Raw genomic sequence first — 17160 nt, 5'->3', positions numbered from 1 at the left:
CTCGCTTTAAAATTAGAACACCATTCAAAGCATACAAAACCTCTCTGCCGACTCTCATTTGCTTAGAAGATTCATTCATTTTCTGCCGCTTATCCTCACAATGGTCATGGGGAATGCTGGAGCCTATCCCAGCTGTCTTCGGGCGAGAGGCGGGGTACACCCTGGACTGGTCGCCAGCCAATCACAGGGCACATATAGACAAACAACCATTCACACTCACATTCATACCTATGGACAATTTGGAGTTGCCAATTAACCTAGCATGTTTTTGGAATTCATTTCATGTTTTTGAAATGACTCAAAAAGAGCCGTTAAGAAGAACAAAGTAAGTTGCAAAGTACCACTTCCACACGGAAGGGGAGGAGAACTTTTGTTCACTGACCAGAATACTACTTAGGACTTGTCTTTCATTCATTCATTCATTCATTCATTTTCTACCGCTTATTCTTACAAGGGTCGCGGGGGGTGCTGGAGCCTATCCCTGGTCGCCAGCCAATCACAGGGCACATATAGACAAACAACCATTCACACTCACATTCATACCTATGGACAATTTGGAGTCGCCAATTAACCTAGCATGTTTTTGGAATGTGGGAGGAAACCGGAGTTACCCGGAGAACATGCAAACTCGAGGGTGGAATCGAACTCGGGTCTCCTAGCTGTGAGGTCTCATAGTAGAAGATGTTTTGGATAATGACATTTTGACTTAAGAAAAAAATACACAAGAATTTCCACCAGCATAATACAGTAGTTTGCCGGTGACAACAGGAGTGTTGACAGGTCAAAGGTCAAAGATGAGTTTGAAAAAAAAAAACCTACATGTCATATCTCAAATGAAAGGGCTTAGCGATGGCTTTCCGGGTGTCCCATTTATTTGATCAAAATACACTCACATGATGACAAAATTAACAAAAAAACATATTTTGGCTTGAAAATACAACTCCAAAGTAACACAAATATATATTATAAAATCTTACCTAAACAAAACTTCAATTGACTTTACTGTTCTTGGTTATTGTCGTCCTCTTCTCGTTGGTATCCACACTTCCTGTGACTCCATAAACAGCCCATAATGGTGAGTGACAGACAAGGAGACATATGTCAGACAATGGTGCCAAAGGAGAGATTGTCACTGTTAATAATAACAGCGGTTATGAGTGTCAAGCGCCTGCAATGGAAAGAAAAATTAGCATTAATAATGTTGTAAAGTAAAAGGTCTTTTTGATTATATTTTTTGTATTGTTTCATCCAACATAAACAACAAAACAAAATTTTTTATTAAAGAATAATAAAAAAAAAGAAATAAAAATAATACTTTGTCCCAGGCTCGAGCATTCCCATCTGCGTTTTTATCCGGATTTGCGCCAAAAGTTCCTGACTGGGTTTTTTGATCTCCCACAGAGATGAAGTAATTGTCTGACATATACAGTATAATATATCTTAGTGGTTATGGCTTTTCCTGCAAGGAGACCATCAGATATTTTGGCGGTCAAGGCCGGATGGCGCCCGAGTGGTGATCAGTGTGGGATCGGTCTCAATCAGCAGAGGCCCAATGCTGGTAAAAATAGTACAGACACACGCTCTTCAGGCTTAACTGCTCCACAGATATATCTCTGCTGTTAGTTAGGTGGACAACATGAATTACAGCAGCACATAATACTGATATGTTTCCATAACTGTGTATTAATGGAGTGAATTTACATGCTATTTGCACTGTTTATATCCAATACGGATTAAACTTAGAACTAGTCTCCATGTTGTTTGTACTGTATACGATCTTGTATTAATGTTATGAACTGTAACGTGTAAACTTAACTTAAATCAAATGTAGTCACAAAAGCGACACGTAAGAAACGTGGCCGTTCGTCGACTCTGTTGCTTCCTCGCTGAAGTCTCGCGAGATTTCAACAGCTAGCAACCCTGAGCTAATCTGCCTGTCGCTGGACAAACCCCCGGGGCTGCGTGTTCTCGACGCCGAAAGACGTGCATGGACTGCTAACCACAAGGGAAAAACATGTATTCGTTTCGTATATATTTCAAGTGGATTTCCTCCATAGTCCCTGTTTCTTTTTAAGGCTCAGGGGACGCTGGTGTTTTTTTTTTGGTTCGGTTTGTCGCATTGCTGCTATCGAGTAGCTAACTAGCATTCTTGCTAACACCCAGACGGAAAAAGCAGGAAGGAAGGAGATCTCCCGACGACGCTTGGCCTATAAAAGGTTGCTCTACAAACAAACGACGATTCTTGTGAAAACACGAACAGGTAACACACATTTTTAACACAACATGCTGAAATTTGAACAAGCTACGAGAGAAATTGAAAACTTTATTAACATGTGAGGTCGTCGATTGTCTTCAATGGGTGTCAAGTTGCATGTAAGTGATCTTCGTTTTATTTAACCAAAGCATCGAATCCATTATATTTGCATTATTCGCTTACGTCATAACCCATATGGATATTATTTCGGTTTGTATTGGCAGCTGTTCTCATCTTAGCTTTGCATACGTGGTGTGTAGAGACAGACATTATAAAATAACTAAACGTCTTTGGTTGGTTATATCGGCGCTTTGATCATATTGTCCTTAAAAGCGAAATGTCTCCATAGGGTCACACTATGGACTTTATTATTGCGTTTTGTGCATGAAATAAAAAGTAAACGTTCGCCGTTCACTTCCTTTTCAGTGCTGAATGGAGGCGTGGTTTTTTATTACATCCGCTAGATAAAGTGGCCTGTTTCAGGGCATTAAAAATGGTTTAATAGCTAAGCAGTAATATTCACCCATATAAAAGTTCCACAACTACTTCTGTATTTATTACCATTGCAAGTAAACAGCTATTAGTACCACAATGGCTTACCAACTGTACCATCTACTATACAATGATGCCTTCAAACACCACCTCCAGGAGTTTTAGTGCTCCATTATGCTATGGCGTCAACAGATCTGACGTACTCCCCAGTGAAGCTTTGTGTGAACATAATTTCCTGTATTTACACTTTATTGATATGACTTCACAGGAAGCTAAATAGCTTGTCAACAAGGTGTGTGTGTGGTGGCTAACTCAAAGGAAAACACAGCCCTGAGCGTTTTGACGGAGAATTGCAAGCGACGACGATGACGTAGTGACGACGCTGCAGCAGAATGAAGCATTAAAACCTTTTGAGTAGTGTTTGTTGTGGAGAGAAAAAAAAACGGTGTAGTCATGGCGACCATTGTGTAGCCCATAGCAACCGTTTGTTGTCAGCAGGACATGCCACACATGGGGTGCAAAGGCCATTTTACAACGGGACTATGAAAGAGAATCTGCAAGAAAATGCGACGGTCACTGATTCAAGTGTGCATGGAGCACACTGAAATAGTATTGTCATGTATACAGATGCCATGTGTTAATGAACAATCTATGCTCAAAAATACTTAATATTGTTAATTGCTTCACTGAAATTCGTCTTTGGGTCAGGAATTAACTGCAATAAACGATGGACGTCAAAGTTAGGGAAACATTAGCCACGTATACATGGACACACATATTTCAATTGCATTCGTTTTATTTGCTCAAACGGAAAGAATGTAACCTTTGTATACACCTCATTCCGAAAGAAAATCGCCAATCCGAATGAATATATAATCGGATTCACAGGGGTGGAATATTCCTTTCCCCAATCCGATTGAGGTATCTTGTACCCGCTCAATTGGAAAGTTGTCAGACTGCGTTCTTCTTCATGGTGTTTTTCTTCTTCTGTTGTTTATTGGCGGTTGGCAAGCAGCTTTCGTGTGCATTAGCGCCATCTGTGGAACAGAATCTAAACCCTTCTATACGCCATTCACAAGTCCAGTTTTATTAAAAAAAGAAAATACATATCTATATAAAACATGTGCCGAGCTTAATTATAAAATATTAGCAAGATTGAACTTTATCTTTTCCTGTTCCCGGCTGCGTTCTTTCAGCGAATGCTGAGATATGATGCAACACGCAGCTCCAGACGTTCTTCGATTTAATAAAATGGAGGCGAGCAATTGGCACTGGACTGCTGCGAAAAGTTTGTTTTTGATTCAAACAAAATTTCAAAACTCGCAATACGGAGTTATTCCAACAAATGAAAGAAAAACTGGAGGAAGTCGGTATCACGTGACGTTGGTGTTTACGTTTTACTGCGCATGCCCCATTGACTATTCTGTTTGATTATAGCGCCGCATGTAGACAAGAGATTGGAATATTCCTTTCCATGTATACCATTGCTTTCGGAAAAAGAAAAACTCATGTAAACGTGGCTATTTTTAAGTTATGTCTCTTCTTCGCTGTCTTGCGTCACAACTTGCACATATTGTGTGCACAGAAGCACTGCTAGGTCTCATAATGCCGCCGGCCAGCCGGCTCATGTCCATATGGTTGCATGTTGTTGCAGCTGCTGTCCAACCTGTTGGCATCTTTGTGGCATCCACGCACGTCCCCTCCCTGTGACGTTTCAAGGTCATGTGAGCTGGGTGATGATAGTTGTTAAAAGCTAGGGTCTGCGAGCGTTCTTTATGACAGGGGTGGGGGGACAGGGTGTCTCACTGTCCAATCTCGGCCTGTCAGCAGCTCTGAAAACATCCAGCTGTCCAGCCCTCAGTCAAACGGGGCACTTGATGTGGCGTTTTTTGTTGCGCAACATGATATAACCTTCGGACTGAGAGTCCCTTTGAACATTTGGTAGGTAAAGAGTAACCTACCTGTTAACTTACTACTTTCTGTTCTTTTCCAAGGATATTTATTCTGACTTAAGGGCTAAGATGGCCCCTGACTCTCCTGCTCGCTCCAACTCCAGATCCAAGTCCAGGTCCAGATCTTTGTCTAGATCTCACTCGAGAAGCCGCTCTCGATCAAGATCCAGAAAACGGCGCTACAGGTAAATCGAACCACATTAAAAAAAAATCATTAATGGCATTTCTAATTCAAATAAGCATGTTAGGATTTCGTTATTACAGTGGTTTTCAAACTGGGGGGCATGGGCCTCATTATTAGCCCTTTAGCCCTTCAAGAAAATATTCAGATATTAAATTAGTTTAGTCTCCAAAAGGGCGGCACGGCGATAGAGTGGTTAGCGTGCAGACCTCACAGCTAGGAGACCAGGGTTCAATTCCACCCTCGGCCATCTCTGTGTGGACTTTGCATGTTCTCCCCGGGTTTTCTCCGGGTACTCTGGTTTCCTCCCACACTCCAAAATCATGCCAGGTTAATTAGCGACTCCAAATTGTCCATTGGTATGAATGTGAGTGTGAATGGTTGTTTGTCTATATGTGCCATGTGATTGGCTGGCGACCAGTCCAGGGTGTACCCCGCCTCTTGCCCGAAGACAGCTGGGATAGGCTCCAGCACCCCCTGCGACCCTCGTGAGGAAAAGCGGTAGAAAATGAATGAATAATCTCCAAAAGTGGGGCGCTGCAAAAAAAAGTTTGAGACCCACTGCATTATTAGATTTCGTGTCTTCATTGTAAATAGTAATATTAAAGCTATTTAAGCTAGTCAATCTTTTATGTCTATTATGTCATATTATCTGTTGTTTATGTTTACTATATTGATTAATGTGAGTGTAAAGGTGACTATAGGGGTATTATTACCTGTCTATAGGGCTCTAATCATTTTAAAAGCCATATCTTGAAGGTTGTAAGCAGGTTTTCAATGGTCTAACTATGAAAATATTCAATTTGTAAATGAGGAATCCTACCATTACTACATAACTAAGCAATGTGCAGCAATTATTTTTTTTCCAGCAGTCTCATTGGTCTTTTGTCTTGTCACGCTTCTGTCATTCAGTTCAAGGTCCCGTTCCCGCTCTCGCTCACGTACTCCTGCAGCTTACCGAAATTATCCCTCTCGGGATTATCAGAACAACCGAGGTGGGTTCAGGGGCTACAACCGCGGCTATCGAAGGCCTTACCACTACCGAGGCCGAAACCGAGGCTATTACGCTCGTGGTCACTACCAGAACAGAGGAGGCGGCTACGGCTACAAGTCCAACTGGCAAGGAGGCGGCGGCGGTGGCGGCGGAAGCTGGCATGACCGCAAACACGAGCAGGACCACCGCTCCCACAGCCCCAGGAGGGGGAGGTCACGCTCCCACACGCCCAATAAACGATCGGGCAGCCGCTCCCACTCCCGTCACTCCGACCAGTCGTCATCGGAGCACTCTCACCGCTCCAGGAGCTCCAGCACTTCCAGGTCGCGCTCCTCCACCCCTCGCCATCGCAACAAGGGCAAGCCCAGCTCTAAGATCACAAAGGAAAAGCAACCAGAGAGCCAAGTGGAGAAGCCGGGCCCGGCGGGAGACGGCAGCGTTATCGAGAAGACATCAGGTGGTAAATGGATCGACTATGACACAAGCCCCAAACAAGGTTGCTCTGAGACCTCTCAGAAAGAAGACGTGACTGCTGCGGTGACCGCCAGTCCCGCCAAGTCGGGACAAACTGCCTCTTTTGGGGGCTTTGGCTTCTTCTCCAAGGAGGATTCCAAAAGTGGAGATAAGACGGTGATCTCTGCTGCCTTCAAAAAGTATGTCTGCTTTATCTTTGGTCTCAGCTCAATGGGATTCTGCTTCCTTCTTATTTTTTTCAGCAAATATTTTAGCCTTTTTCAAAAGTCGTTGGAAGAATCATCGGGTTAAAAAGGAATAGGAGTCCTGATTTTAAGTATGACAATTCTCCTTTGCTGTGCACTGAGAGGAACTTTAATGAAATCCCACGTACTTATTGGCGCATGACGTGAGTATTATTACTGTCTCATGCTTTGTACTATTAGCAGCACGAATGGCGTTTACTCCAGGGATCAGGAGTCATAATATAACTGTTACATTATTGCATCGTTATGCTGATTTGATTTGTAGCGATGCATCAACCCTAAGCTGGGAGCGTTCTAGCAGAAACAGTACATCCAACATGTCTACTCATGTCGTTAATTGGTGAGTGTATATTCTACTTATGGTTGTCTTTTTCAGGTTCCTGGCTGAAAACAAAAGCAAAAAGCAGGCTGCCGAAAAGGACGATGGCCACGATGTCATCAAGAGCAGCGCAGACCGAGAGCAAGAGAAGGCCGCCAAGTCCGGAGACATCTTCAGCATCTCTGTGTCTGCTTTCGGTGACTCCAAGGAAGACAACACCATGCCGTTCTTCGACGACGAAGAGGAGGAGTTCCTCAAATCTCACGGGTTGAAAGAGAAGGAGGAAGACGGCGGGGGCAAGTCCAGCGTCACCGCTCGGGATATATTCGGGAAATGGGGTGACGAGCCGAGCTATTCCACCTCCTACCCGTCGGGGAAGGAGAAAAGCCGCAGAGACGACGATGCCGATAACTTGGACATGGAGGAGGAGATGTACCGCAGCCGCAAGCACAGCAAGAAAGAGGAGAAAGCCAAGAAGAAGGAGAAGAAAGATAAGGAGAAGACCAAAAGGAGTCCGTCCCCGTCTACGACTTCCAAAGGCAAGGACAGGCCGCTTTTCCCTGGCGCCTTCCCTCGCCGCGAGGAGTCTCCCGCACAACGTCTGTCTTCATCCAGAGAGGATTTTGAACTAAAAGTTGCTTCTTTAGAGGAAATGCCAAGGTATGCGTCATAGTATTGTTTAGAAAATACACAATCATGTAGTATTCTCCTTGTGAGTGATGTCACTAACTTTTTTTTTTTTCTTCCCCTATTTTAGCTCCTCCCTGTCTAAGAATCGCTTCATGTCCAGAGACCTGGTGAATCCCTCTAAGAAAGATCCGGAGTTCCGTTCGATCTTTCAGCATATTCAGTCTGCTCAGCTTCGCAGCAGCCCCCCAGAGCTGTTTGCTCAGCACATAGTTTCCATTGTGCATTACATCAAAGGTAGCACAAGAAAGGACATCACTTTGCAAGCTATTTAATGTAGTAGTAGTAGTACTAGTTAGTAGTGACGTGTGAAGGTGGCATAATACCTCTCTCTTTCTTCTAGCTCAGCACTTCACCTCTACAGACATGACGTTAAGCGAACGCTTCGCCATGTACCAAAGGAAAGCTGCAGAGATAGAAATGATGAAGCCAAGGAAGAGCCCAGAAATCCATAGGTAAGTACCCGTGAATGCAACACGAGATAATGCCTGCTGACATACAGCCATCTTCCCCCTCCCCCCTTTTTTTTTTTCTTCTAGGAGAATTGATGTTTCCCCCAGTGCCTTTAAGCGGCACTCTCACCTGTTTGAGGATATGGACGAGACAAGCTTCAAGGTGACCTTGTTGTTTAGAAACTTGACGCAACTTGTCCACAGCCCAATTTGAGAACAACCCCTGAGCCAACAGTGTTCAGCTTTTGTGCTTTTCTTTCAAAGGATGCGTATTTCTAAATCAAAAGAGCCCAATTGTGTTTTGTAAGTGCCAAGCAAGCCTGCAGCCTATGAGATATGGTTATTGATTGGGTATGTACCAACCCCCCACAAGCAAAGGCTAAAAGGAAGGGAGTTATGATCCTGCCTCTCATGGGACGCTTATCAATGCCTTTACCTTGTAAGTATCTTTCCGTGAAAAGAAACAAAATGAAGCTACAAAAGCTACTGTAAATTTTTCAATTCTTATTTGAAGTGATACATACATAAATACATGCATGCTGCTGGTGTCAACTTCCGCAAGATACTGCATTTTAATACTGTCAATGACACACATTCACCACTAGGGGGGATATGATACCTAAGTATACAGTATGACTGAGCCATTTCAAGTGTAATGTATTTATGTGTATTACAAATATCACCTGGGCTTGATTGATGGTGTCATAACTGCTGCTTGGTATCGTTAACTGCTGATTCAATGACGGCTAATTGCGTCCCGCTGCAGGATTCAACAAAAAAGTTCAAAGGGGACCCGATGGACCTTCGCCTGGATATTGAAAGGCGTAAGAGGTTCGCGGGGAAGGACTACAGACGCGAGGGAGGCAGGAGCCCCGGGGGCTCCCGAGGGCCGAGCAGAGAGAGGTCCTCTGAAAAATCTGGAAAGCACCACAAGAAGTCCAAGTATGTTCAAAAGCGCATCGCGTCAAAAGACGCACCTTGACTTTTTCCACTCAAGACGTATTCTTTTTGTTGTGCAGGAAGGGAAAGAAGAAGCGGGATCGCTCTCCGTCGTCCTCTTCCTCCTCGTCCTCTCCATCCCCGTACCCGTCCGCGCCTTACAGGGGGAAAGAGTACATGGGAGATGGAGTGGAGCACTTTGAGGAGGGATACGGTCACCCGCGTTATCCCCCACGGGACTACGGTGGCCCCGGGGACAGGGGACCCCCTCGGGATTTTGAGGGCGCACACATGGAAAGAGGCAGAGGCCGCGGCTTTGTAAGTGATCGCGTGCGCTTTGCTTGTTTTCGATTCTTCTGTTTGTTACCAAGGCAACTGACATCTCACCTTCTTGCAATTTTCTGCCCTAATGGAATCACAGTAGCCTGCACTTCTCTATGTTCCTACCTCCTAAAGCTAAGGAACATTATGTGGAGGAGGATGATGATGATGATAATGATGATGATGATGTCATACTTAGCACTTCCTGATTTATACTAAGGTAACGAATCGGTGGACTCTCACCTCATTACTAAAGAATGCATTACATCCTTCCATCTGATACGTTTTTTTTTTTGTGGTGTTCTCTTTGCCCCCTCAGTGGATAGTTGACCCCCCCCCCCCTATTTGGACCAGACCCAACTTTCCTCTTGTAGAGTGGGAACCAAAACAACCAACCTGCTCTTTTGATTTCAGTTCCCCAGAGTGAGAGGACGGGGATGGAACAGGGGCAATTATCCCGGCAACAACAGCAATGGCAACCCTGTCAACATGAACCCTCAGGGGCGCCCTCCGGAGGAGGAATGGGATCCCGAGTACACACCCAAGAGCAGGAAGTACTACTTGGTGAGTCTTACCGAAGGATGCCATGGGGTGCGTACTAACGTTTTCAAGTGTCACTGAATAACTTTTAACTTTGTTGTTGTCATTATACTAATTATGTTTTGTACTCAAAAACACTATTTATTTGTGGTTGTTTAATGAACATAAACACATAGTGTGGCCAGCCTTGTCCAGATCAGTAGCTTAAAAGCGTTTTCGGAGGAAGTTGCCTCTTTAAAACTAAATGGAACGGGGCCCGGATTAAACATCTGTTTGTTTTACTGTTTATTGATGTAAATGACTGCTCATTAAAACACATACCGAAAATCTTTGGACTGTAAATATTTTACAGCTGCTAAAAAAGCCATGACTGTTTATGAAAAGGATCATTACAAGATTGAAGCTAATGCTAACATAAGATTATTGGATTAATGGTGTACTCACACTAGGCCTAGAACTATGTTGTGGTCTTAAAACTGGCAGGAGCACCAAGACCCGATTGTCTTGTCTCATTTCAGCACGATGACAGAGATGGGGAGAAAAACTGGGTGGACAACCGCGGGCGGGGCAGAGGGTCCTTCCCGACCCGCCGCGGACGCTTCGTCTATCGCAAGGGAGGCACCAGCCCCAAGTGGGCCCATGACATGTTCCAGGGCGGAGAGAAGGCGGCGGAGCTGGGAGACGACATCGAGGGGCAGCCTAAAGACGGCAAGAACGCAGACGACAGCCTGAAATCCTAAACAGCCATTGCTATGTGTCTCTATGGCAACACTTGTAAAAATGTCCCCCCCCCCTCCATCTCTGATGTTGTTGAATTCTCTCTGGTGTCTAAGGCTTTTTATGTCACATATTATTAGAAGAATGAATGAATGCTGCTGAGGAAAAAAAAATATTGAGGCAACTTTCAATGAGGAAAGAAACATTTGTGCCTTTAAAGGAAAAAAAAAACAGCTGAAGGAGCCCTTTTATTTTTATTTTTCGCTCATTTTCCTCTCTTCATTGGTGTTCGGAGCCGTGACGATGTCTTGTTGTTGAAAAGGTGCATGACATGTTGGATTAATGCTTCTCCCCAAGGGACCAATCACTGCCCTCCAAAATTCATTTGTATTATTTTTAGCGTCACATGTGATTCTTATGGGCTACATACATGTTTGTGTGTTTTCAGTTAAAAAAAAAAGGATCCACTCCAAAAAGTACGGTAATTGCTCTGCTTTAGTCACATGGATATAGGGTAGCAATATAGGTTTACATGATCATTTTAGCTAAGTGGATGCCTTTTATGTTAATTAGGAGTTTTAATTACACATGAACTCTAAAAAAAAATTGTAGTATGTTGGGGACAAGCTACAAGTGTGGGGGTTTGTTTTTTTTTTTGTTACTGTAATTCTACAATTTAACCACACTTCTTTAAAAAAAAGATCTTTCAACAGGATGTTTTAAGAGTTAGTTTATCATTGAGTACGTTCTGCATGTACACAACTGATTTTTTTTCTGATGAATAGCAAACAGGACGTTTATACTGTGGAAGAGCTTTCATGTTTGTCTTTTAATTTTCAATAAATGTTTTTTTTTCTTTTGATTTCTTACAGAGTTGTGTGAGTGTTTGGGGTAAATAATGCCATCCAATGCAAGATATGTATCCTTATCTGCTGAGGTATGCATTCTTATATTCCTAGTCATCCTGCAGCCAACAGACTGGGCAGTAAGCACATTTCCAGCCACACAATGGCCCATGAACACACCATAATCAAGTCAAACCTGGCTCGTTAAGCTGAGGTGTTGTCTGTGCTGTGACAGCAATCTCCTCTTAAAACATAGCAAGCAGGCACTACGCTTTCAGAATACTAAACACATTGGTGGCGGTATGAGGCAGGCATATGGACTATTTGACTAAACTAAAAACTAAACCATCAAATGTCTTAAAATTGATTGGGAAATTATCGTCATTGTGGCAGGTACACTGAAAATCGGTTTGGCAACTAATTTTTTGCAGTATTTAAAATTATCTGTATTTACAAGTTCATTGTGTAGCCATTATCTTAAATAGTCCGTTAGGAGTGGTTGTCAAACGTCACGTGACAGTCATGTGACAAACACAAGCTAAAGCAGCGTGTCAGGTAAGCTAGCAAATGTCCAACAGCTTTCCTTTTGTCCTTAATAGCCATTTTAAATCAATTTAGCAATTCAAATACTTTGATAAGGGTCCATAAATTACAATTTAACTATTCCTACTCTAGTTCTTGAATTAATTCATATGAAACAAGCCGAAAAAATATCGCTTTATTTAGCCTTTAAATTGCTCTGAAACCCGGAAGTGACAATGCAAAAGGAAAAGGAATTTAGCAATTCAAATACTTTGATAGGGTTCCATATATTACAATTTAACTATTTCTACTCTAGTTCTTGAATTAATTCATATAAAACAAGCCGGAAAAAATATCAAAATATCACTTTATTTAGCCTTGAAATTGCTCTGGAAACCCGGAAGTGACAATGCAAAAGGAAGCAGGTCAATAGGTGTTACGAATAACATATTGCTTTATTTGCAACCAAACATGATCAAGTTGTAACATTAAAGTGGGATGTGGGTTAATATAACCATGAAAACATCCACAGAACGACATTTACTAACTTTATCCCCAAAATGTAATCAATATAGTCAATTTATCATTATTCCAATCACCGGAGGACAGCGTTGTCATTATTGTAAGTATTAATACTACAAAAGAAGATTCTTACTTTTTAGGCCAGAAATGTGAAATACTGTATTACCCACAATGCAATTAGTCACACATTAAGCCTGTAGACTCAGGCATGTTAATGGAATTATTGTCAAATTGGATGTTCTCCATAGAGACACATGACAATTCTTTCAATCAAGTGTTGCAATGTTCTGTGTTTTGTTTGCCGTAAGTTTTAGGATTCTAGTGGTAATGGACTCGTCCAATAGTACCAGTCCCTGTGACCAGAATATCAGGCTGCCCGTTCCTCCATATCTCCCTAACAATGCGCTCCCTCTCCTCCAGACGCCGCGCCTTCTCCAGCTCCTCTGCTGAGGCGAACACATCAACGCTCTTCAGAGTGCCGTGAGACTGAGTGCTGCGCTCGTCCATGGGTATCACGGTCAGTTTGTGGTTTTCTGACTCCTCTTCCTCAGCTAGGCTTTCGTCTCCCACTTCCTCTTCTCCTTCTTCCTCTTCTTCCTCGCTGGACTCCTTTAGCTGCCTCCTCTCGGGTGATGGAGGAGGCCTGCTGCGGCGGCAAGGCCTGCAGGTGATGCCGGCTATCAAGAGGCACAGCGCCATGAGCAGGCCGAAACAAACGCCCATCATGAAGTAGAGGGCGAAGCTCTCTGGGTTGGCTGTATGGACACACATGTATTTACGGTTCATAAGGAAAACTCTTCTTCCTCATATACTGTATAACTGGGGTGTCCAAAGTGTGGCCCAGGGGCCATTTGGGGCCCACAGCAAATTCGATTTGTCATATTTTAGGTTTTACATCGTTGTGTATGTGTTCCAAATTGTGTACATGCAAAAACCGCAGAGATGCTAAACACTACAACATGTACACAACATTCGACAAGCAGGTTAGCACACATTGATACGAACTGAGAGAAAATAACACAGAGCGATTATTAGGGCAACGGTTTTATGATATGCAAATGTGTTACTCTTTTGAACGCATATTGTCTTACGAACCAAAACGCCTCACTTAAGAGACGACGAGCAGTAACGAGTCAGAACTATGGCCGACGTGGCGGAATAGTCGCTATTGATAGACTACGCTGCTGATGGGTATGTAAAAAAAATCTGAACTATCACTTTTAAAAAGCTAAAAATTTACCACTTCCACACAAAATTGGAGGATAACTTTTTTCAAAGTGCCATGTTTGACTTCATACAGTGTTGAGATAATGTTTCAATATTTTCAACATTGTAACATCAATATCATAACTGCCACCTAGTGACCAGAATGCTACATATCACTTATATTTCAATATGTTTTGACTAATAATAGACAATAATCACACACAATCACAATAAACCACTGAGGTGTTACCTTTGATGTGAGCGTACGTCGCCATGCTGTTACTCAGCAGCTCCATGTCTTTCCTAATAGGCTCCATACTGGTTCAACTTTGCCTTTAAGTCTCTACCATCTTCAGGGACTTTCTTTTTATACGCTGAAGGCCAGACAGGACCTGCTGCTCCTGTTGAACACAAATCACATTCAAAGAGTTACACTCTCATATAGCAAAACAAGTCCATGTTCCTCCACCAGGAACCATGGACCAGGGGTCTTCAAAGTGCGGTCCGCCTGTAGCTCATTTTTTATGGCCCATGACACAAAAATATCATTATTTAAACAACATAAACAACACAAATAGGGGGAAAATATCAAAACTGCATAATCTAAGGGGAAAAAGTTGAAATGCATCCCTCATTTCTCACGGTTAACTGGTTCCACACCTGACCATGATAAGTGAATTCCCGTGAAAATTGTATTTCGTTTGTTATAGTTTGTTTATGATCTTCCAAATACAGTTATTAACACTATTGGAGCCCTCTAGACATGTAATAGCACCCCTATATTCACCATTACACTCCCATTACCCAATATAGAGATGTATGTGGTGAAGATAATGACACCATCTTCATCACATGTACAAGAAGTAACAGGTGACGGCGTGCAGTGATATAATGGAAGAGAGAAAGTAACAGGTCTAACCAGAACTAAGTATCTCGTTACATCATAGAAATCCGACCATCTGTTCATGGCAACTAGTGTGGGGTAAGTCAGTGTTGATGAACTGCACTGCCGATGGCAATGTCACAATAATAGTAATAATAATAATGGGCAGCACGGTTGTCGAGTGGTTAGCGCGCAGACCTCACAGCTTAGAGACCAGGGTTCAATTCCACCCTCTGCCATCTCTGTGTGGAGTTTGCATGTTCTCCCCGTGCATGCATGGGTTTTCTCCGGTTTCCTCCCACATTCCAAAAACATGCTAGGTTAATTGGTGACTCCAAATTGTCCATAGGTATGAATGTGAGTGTGAATGGTTGTTTGTCTATATGTGCCCTGTGATTGGCTGGCGCCCAAAGACAGCTGGGATAGGCTCGAGCAACCCCCGCGACCCTCGTGAGGAAAAAGCGGTAGAAAATGAATGAATAATAATAATAATAATAAAAACAGACTCAGCCAGACTCAAACTGCTATGTAGTATACGTGCCTCAGCGGAAACACTCGGGACACCCCCTGCCATAAACATGTTGTGTATGTTCAGCCTGCAGCTGGGACTTGGGCCTCAGCGACTTATGGGGATGTTTATATTTATGACGTCAGTGCCTGAGGAGACTCATTTCCAGCTTCCGGTGTCAAAGAAGCACACTTGGGCTCTTAGTTCCCACGACAAAAGCGACATGAAGGCTGTACTTCACTGTGTGAACTCATCCTTTGGGAGATTAATAATTACTTTTTTCCCACTAGTGGAACATTTGTAACCTGGCACAGGGAGTAAAGCCATGTTTAAATGGACTTCAATGTAATTTTGTAATGTAAACCATTGCCATCACTCCATGGTCCCACGGTTTCAGTAAAGCTCCCAAGCAACATTGCTGATGTTTCCCACCGCCCTCACAATGGCCGCATCATTAAAATAACAACCTACATGGGAGCCAAGACTTGTTCTATCCCTCCAGGGAGAACAAAATTCTACCCTTGTTCCAGTTGTTGCCATCAGGAGCTGCAGTCTCTCTCCCACCCTGATCTTTATCCTGCTGACTCTTGGCAGACCCCCGCAAAACAAACACAACAAAACGTACTGATTACAGTATTCTGGCGTAATGGCAATGATTGGTGGGCAACAAATTGCGGCCCGTCACGGCCTGCATCTTATTTTTTATTGGCTTGCAATATATTGTAAAAAGGGTGGGTGCCATATCGACAGGCAAATTGGTGGGGCGTTGTGGTGAAGAGGGACCTGGAGCTCTCAATTTAGTGGTTGATGTACATTCCTATCATCACCTACGGTGTCATGAGCTTTGGGTAGTGAGCCAAAGGACAAGAGAGGGTGCTTCCCAGGCGCCTCTCTGGGGAGGTGTCCAGGGCTCGTTAGACCGGAAGGAGGCCTCAGGGAAAACCCAGGACATGTTGGAGAGACTATGTCTCTCAACTAGCCTGGGAACGCCTCGGGATCCACCGGGAGGAACTGGACGAAGCTTAGGCTGCTGCCCCCGTGATCCAACCTTGGATAAGCAGTAGAAGATGTATGGATGGGCAAATATTGTAAAAAATAGCATTATTCATTTTCTGTTTGGTTAAACCAGTTCATTCATTCATTTTCTACCGCTTTTCCTCACAAGGGTCACGTGGGGTGCTGGAGCCTATCCCAGCTGTCTTTGGGCGAGAGGCGGAGTACACCCTGGACTGGTCGCCAGCCAATCACAGGGCACATATAGACAAACAACCATTCACACTCACATTCATACCTATGGACAATCTGGAGTCGCCAATTAACCTAACTGCTAACAGTTAGCATAGCATAAGCAAGCTAGACGTGGCTAGTGAGATGAAAGAAAGTATGTTTGCTACTTTTTCAAAGCATTTTCACATATTTAATAAGATGGTACTCTCGCAACAGAACCTGTAAATAAATAGGTGTGAAGTTTTGCGGTGACACCAGAGTATTTACTACATGTAAAGCTACCGCTAACAGTTAGCATAGCATAAGCAAGCTAGACGTGGCTAGCGAGATGAAAGAAAGTATGTTGGCTACTTTTTCAATGCATTTTCACATATTTAATAAGAAGGTACTCTCGCAACAGAATCTGTAAATAAATAGGTGTGAAGTTTTGCGGTGACACCAGAGTATTTACTACATGTGAAGCTACCGCTAAAAGTCAACGTAGCATAATCAAGCTAACTAAAGTTAGCTAAAGTAACTAATGTATGGCAGCTACTTTTTAAGCACATTTTACATGTGGTATGGTTAAAGTGAAGCTAAAAGTGGCGATTTTTTTCAAATTAGTTTGAAAATTTGACATGTTTTTTTAATAAAGAGAATTATCTTTTTGTTTTGCCCATAACTAGTATTTGTTTAAGGTGGAGGCATAAGTCAGGGGTGTCCAAAGTGCGGCCATTTGTGGCAAAAATTGGGGAAAATATAGCATAAATGCACAATATTTATCCTTTTTTTATATATAAAAAATTAAATAAAATAAAAAATATAATTGTCCCCGACGTTCTGACATTTTCTGAAAAGTAAAAAAAAAAAAAAATTCACACATATGTGATAACGTCTCCAA

At 42.9% G+C, this 17160-nt stretch overlaps 3 protein-coding genes across 13 annotated transcripts in view; 2 read left to right on the top strand and 1 right to left on the bottom strand.

Annotated features, from left to right (window-relative positions):
• The first annotated feature begins 1903 nt into the window (after positions 1-1903).
• thrap3b (thyroid hormone receptor associated protein 3b) lies at positions 1904-11429 on the top strand. Of its 4 annotated transcripts, none has more exons than XM_058046209.1 (11): positions 1904-2260; positions 4741-4883; positions 5792-6526; positions 6969-7571; positions 7669-7835; positions 7942-8053; positions 8138-8213; positions 8817-8992; positions 9070-9307; positions 9725-9901; positions 10369-11429. In XM_058046209.1, exons 2-11 carry the CDS (start codon positions 4768-4770, stop codon positions 10588-10590), a joined length of 2622 nt encoding a protein of 873 aa, XP_057902192.1. In that variant the 5' UTR covers positions 1904-2260; positions 4741-4767; the 3' UTR covers positions 10591-11429. The 4 variants fall into 4 exon arrangements, 3 of the variants coding, with proteins under 3 accessions (XP_057902192.1, XP_057902191.1, XP_057902189.1); XR_009119179.1 differs by lacking the exon at positions 10369-11429 and adding an exon at positions 9411-9530 and having other exon boundaries at positions 2252-2373; positions 9725-9872; XM_058046208.1 differs by having other exon boundaries at positions 2252-2373; positions 9725-9874.
• Positions 9680-17160, bottom strand: part of eva1bb (eva-1 homolog Bb (C. elegans)) — an 8321-nt gene continuing 840 nt past the window's right edge. Inside the window, exons 2-3 of one of the 2 annotated variants that reach the window (XM_058046249.1) lie at positions 13913-14063; positions 9680-13211 (exon numbers count right to left, since the gene is read on the bottom strand). In XM_058046249.1, the coding sequence (XP_057902232.1) occupies positions 12775-13211; positions 13913-13979 (504 nt within the window). In that variant the 5' untranslated portion in view covers positions 13980-14063 and the 3' untranslated portion in view covers positions 9680-12774. The remainder of the gene's footprint in view (positions 13212-13912; positions 14064-17160) is intronic. The other variant, XM_058046247.1, reaches the window with a different exon arrangement.
• zc3h12ab (zinc finger CCCH-type containing 12Ab) overlaps positions 11937-17160 on the top strand; it is a 22856-nt gene continuing 17632 nt past the window's right edge. For all 7 annotated transcript variants that reach the window (XM_058046231.1, XM_058046232.1, XM_058046225.1 and 4 more), the window contains exons 1-2: positions 11937-11967; positions 12877-12973. The gene's annotated coding sequence lies outside the window, so the exon portion shown is untranslated. The remainder of the gene's footprint in view (positions 11968-12876; positions 12974-17160) is intronic.

This window comes from Doryrhamphus excisus, chromosome 14, assembly GCF_030265055.1.
Source record: "Doryrhamphus excisus isolate RoL2022-K1 chromosome 14, RoL_Dexc_1.0, whole genome shotgun sequence".
NCBI lineage: Eukaryota > Metazoa > Chordata > Actinopteri > Syngnathiformes > Syngnathidae > Doryrhamphus > Doryrhamphus excisus.
Note: the sequence above shows the minus strand (reverse complement) of the source record. Positions and strands in the feature narration are given on the sequence as shown.

Coding starts and splice junctions, on each gene's coding strand:
- thrap3b (XM_058046206.1), top strand. Junction 6,527..6,968: donor ATCTCTGCTGCCTTCAAAAA/GTATGTCTGCTT, acceptor TGTCTTTTTCAG/GTTCCTGGCTGAAAACAAAA. Junction 8,214..8,816: donor TGGACGAGACAAGCTTCAAG/GTGACCTTGTTG, acceptor GTCCCGCTGCAG/GATTCAACAAAAAAGTTCAA.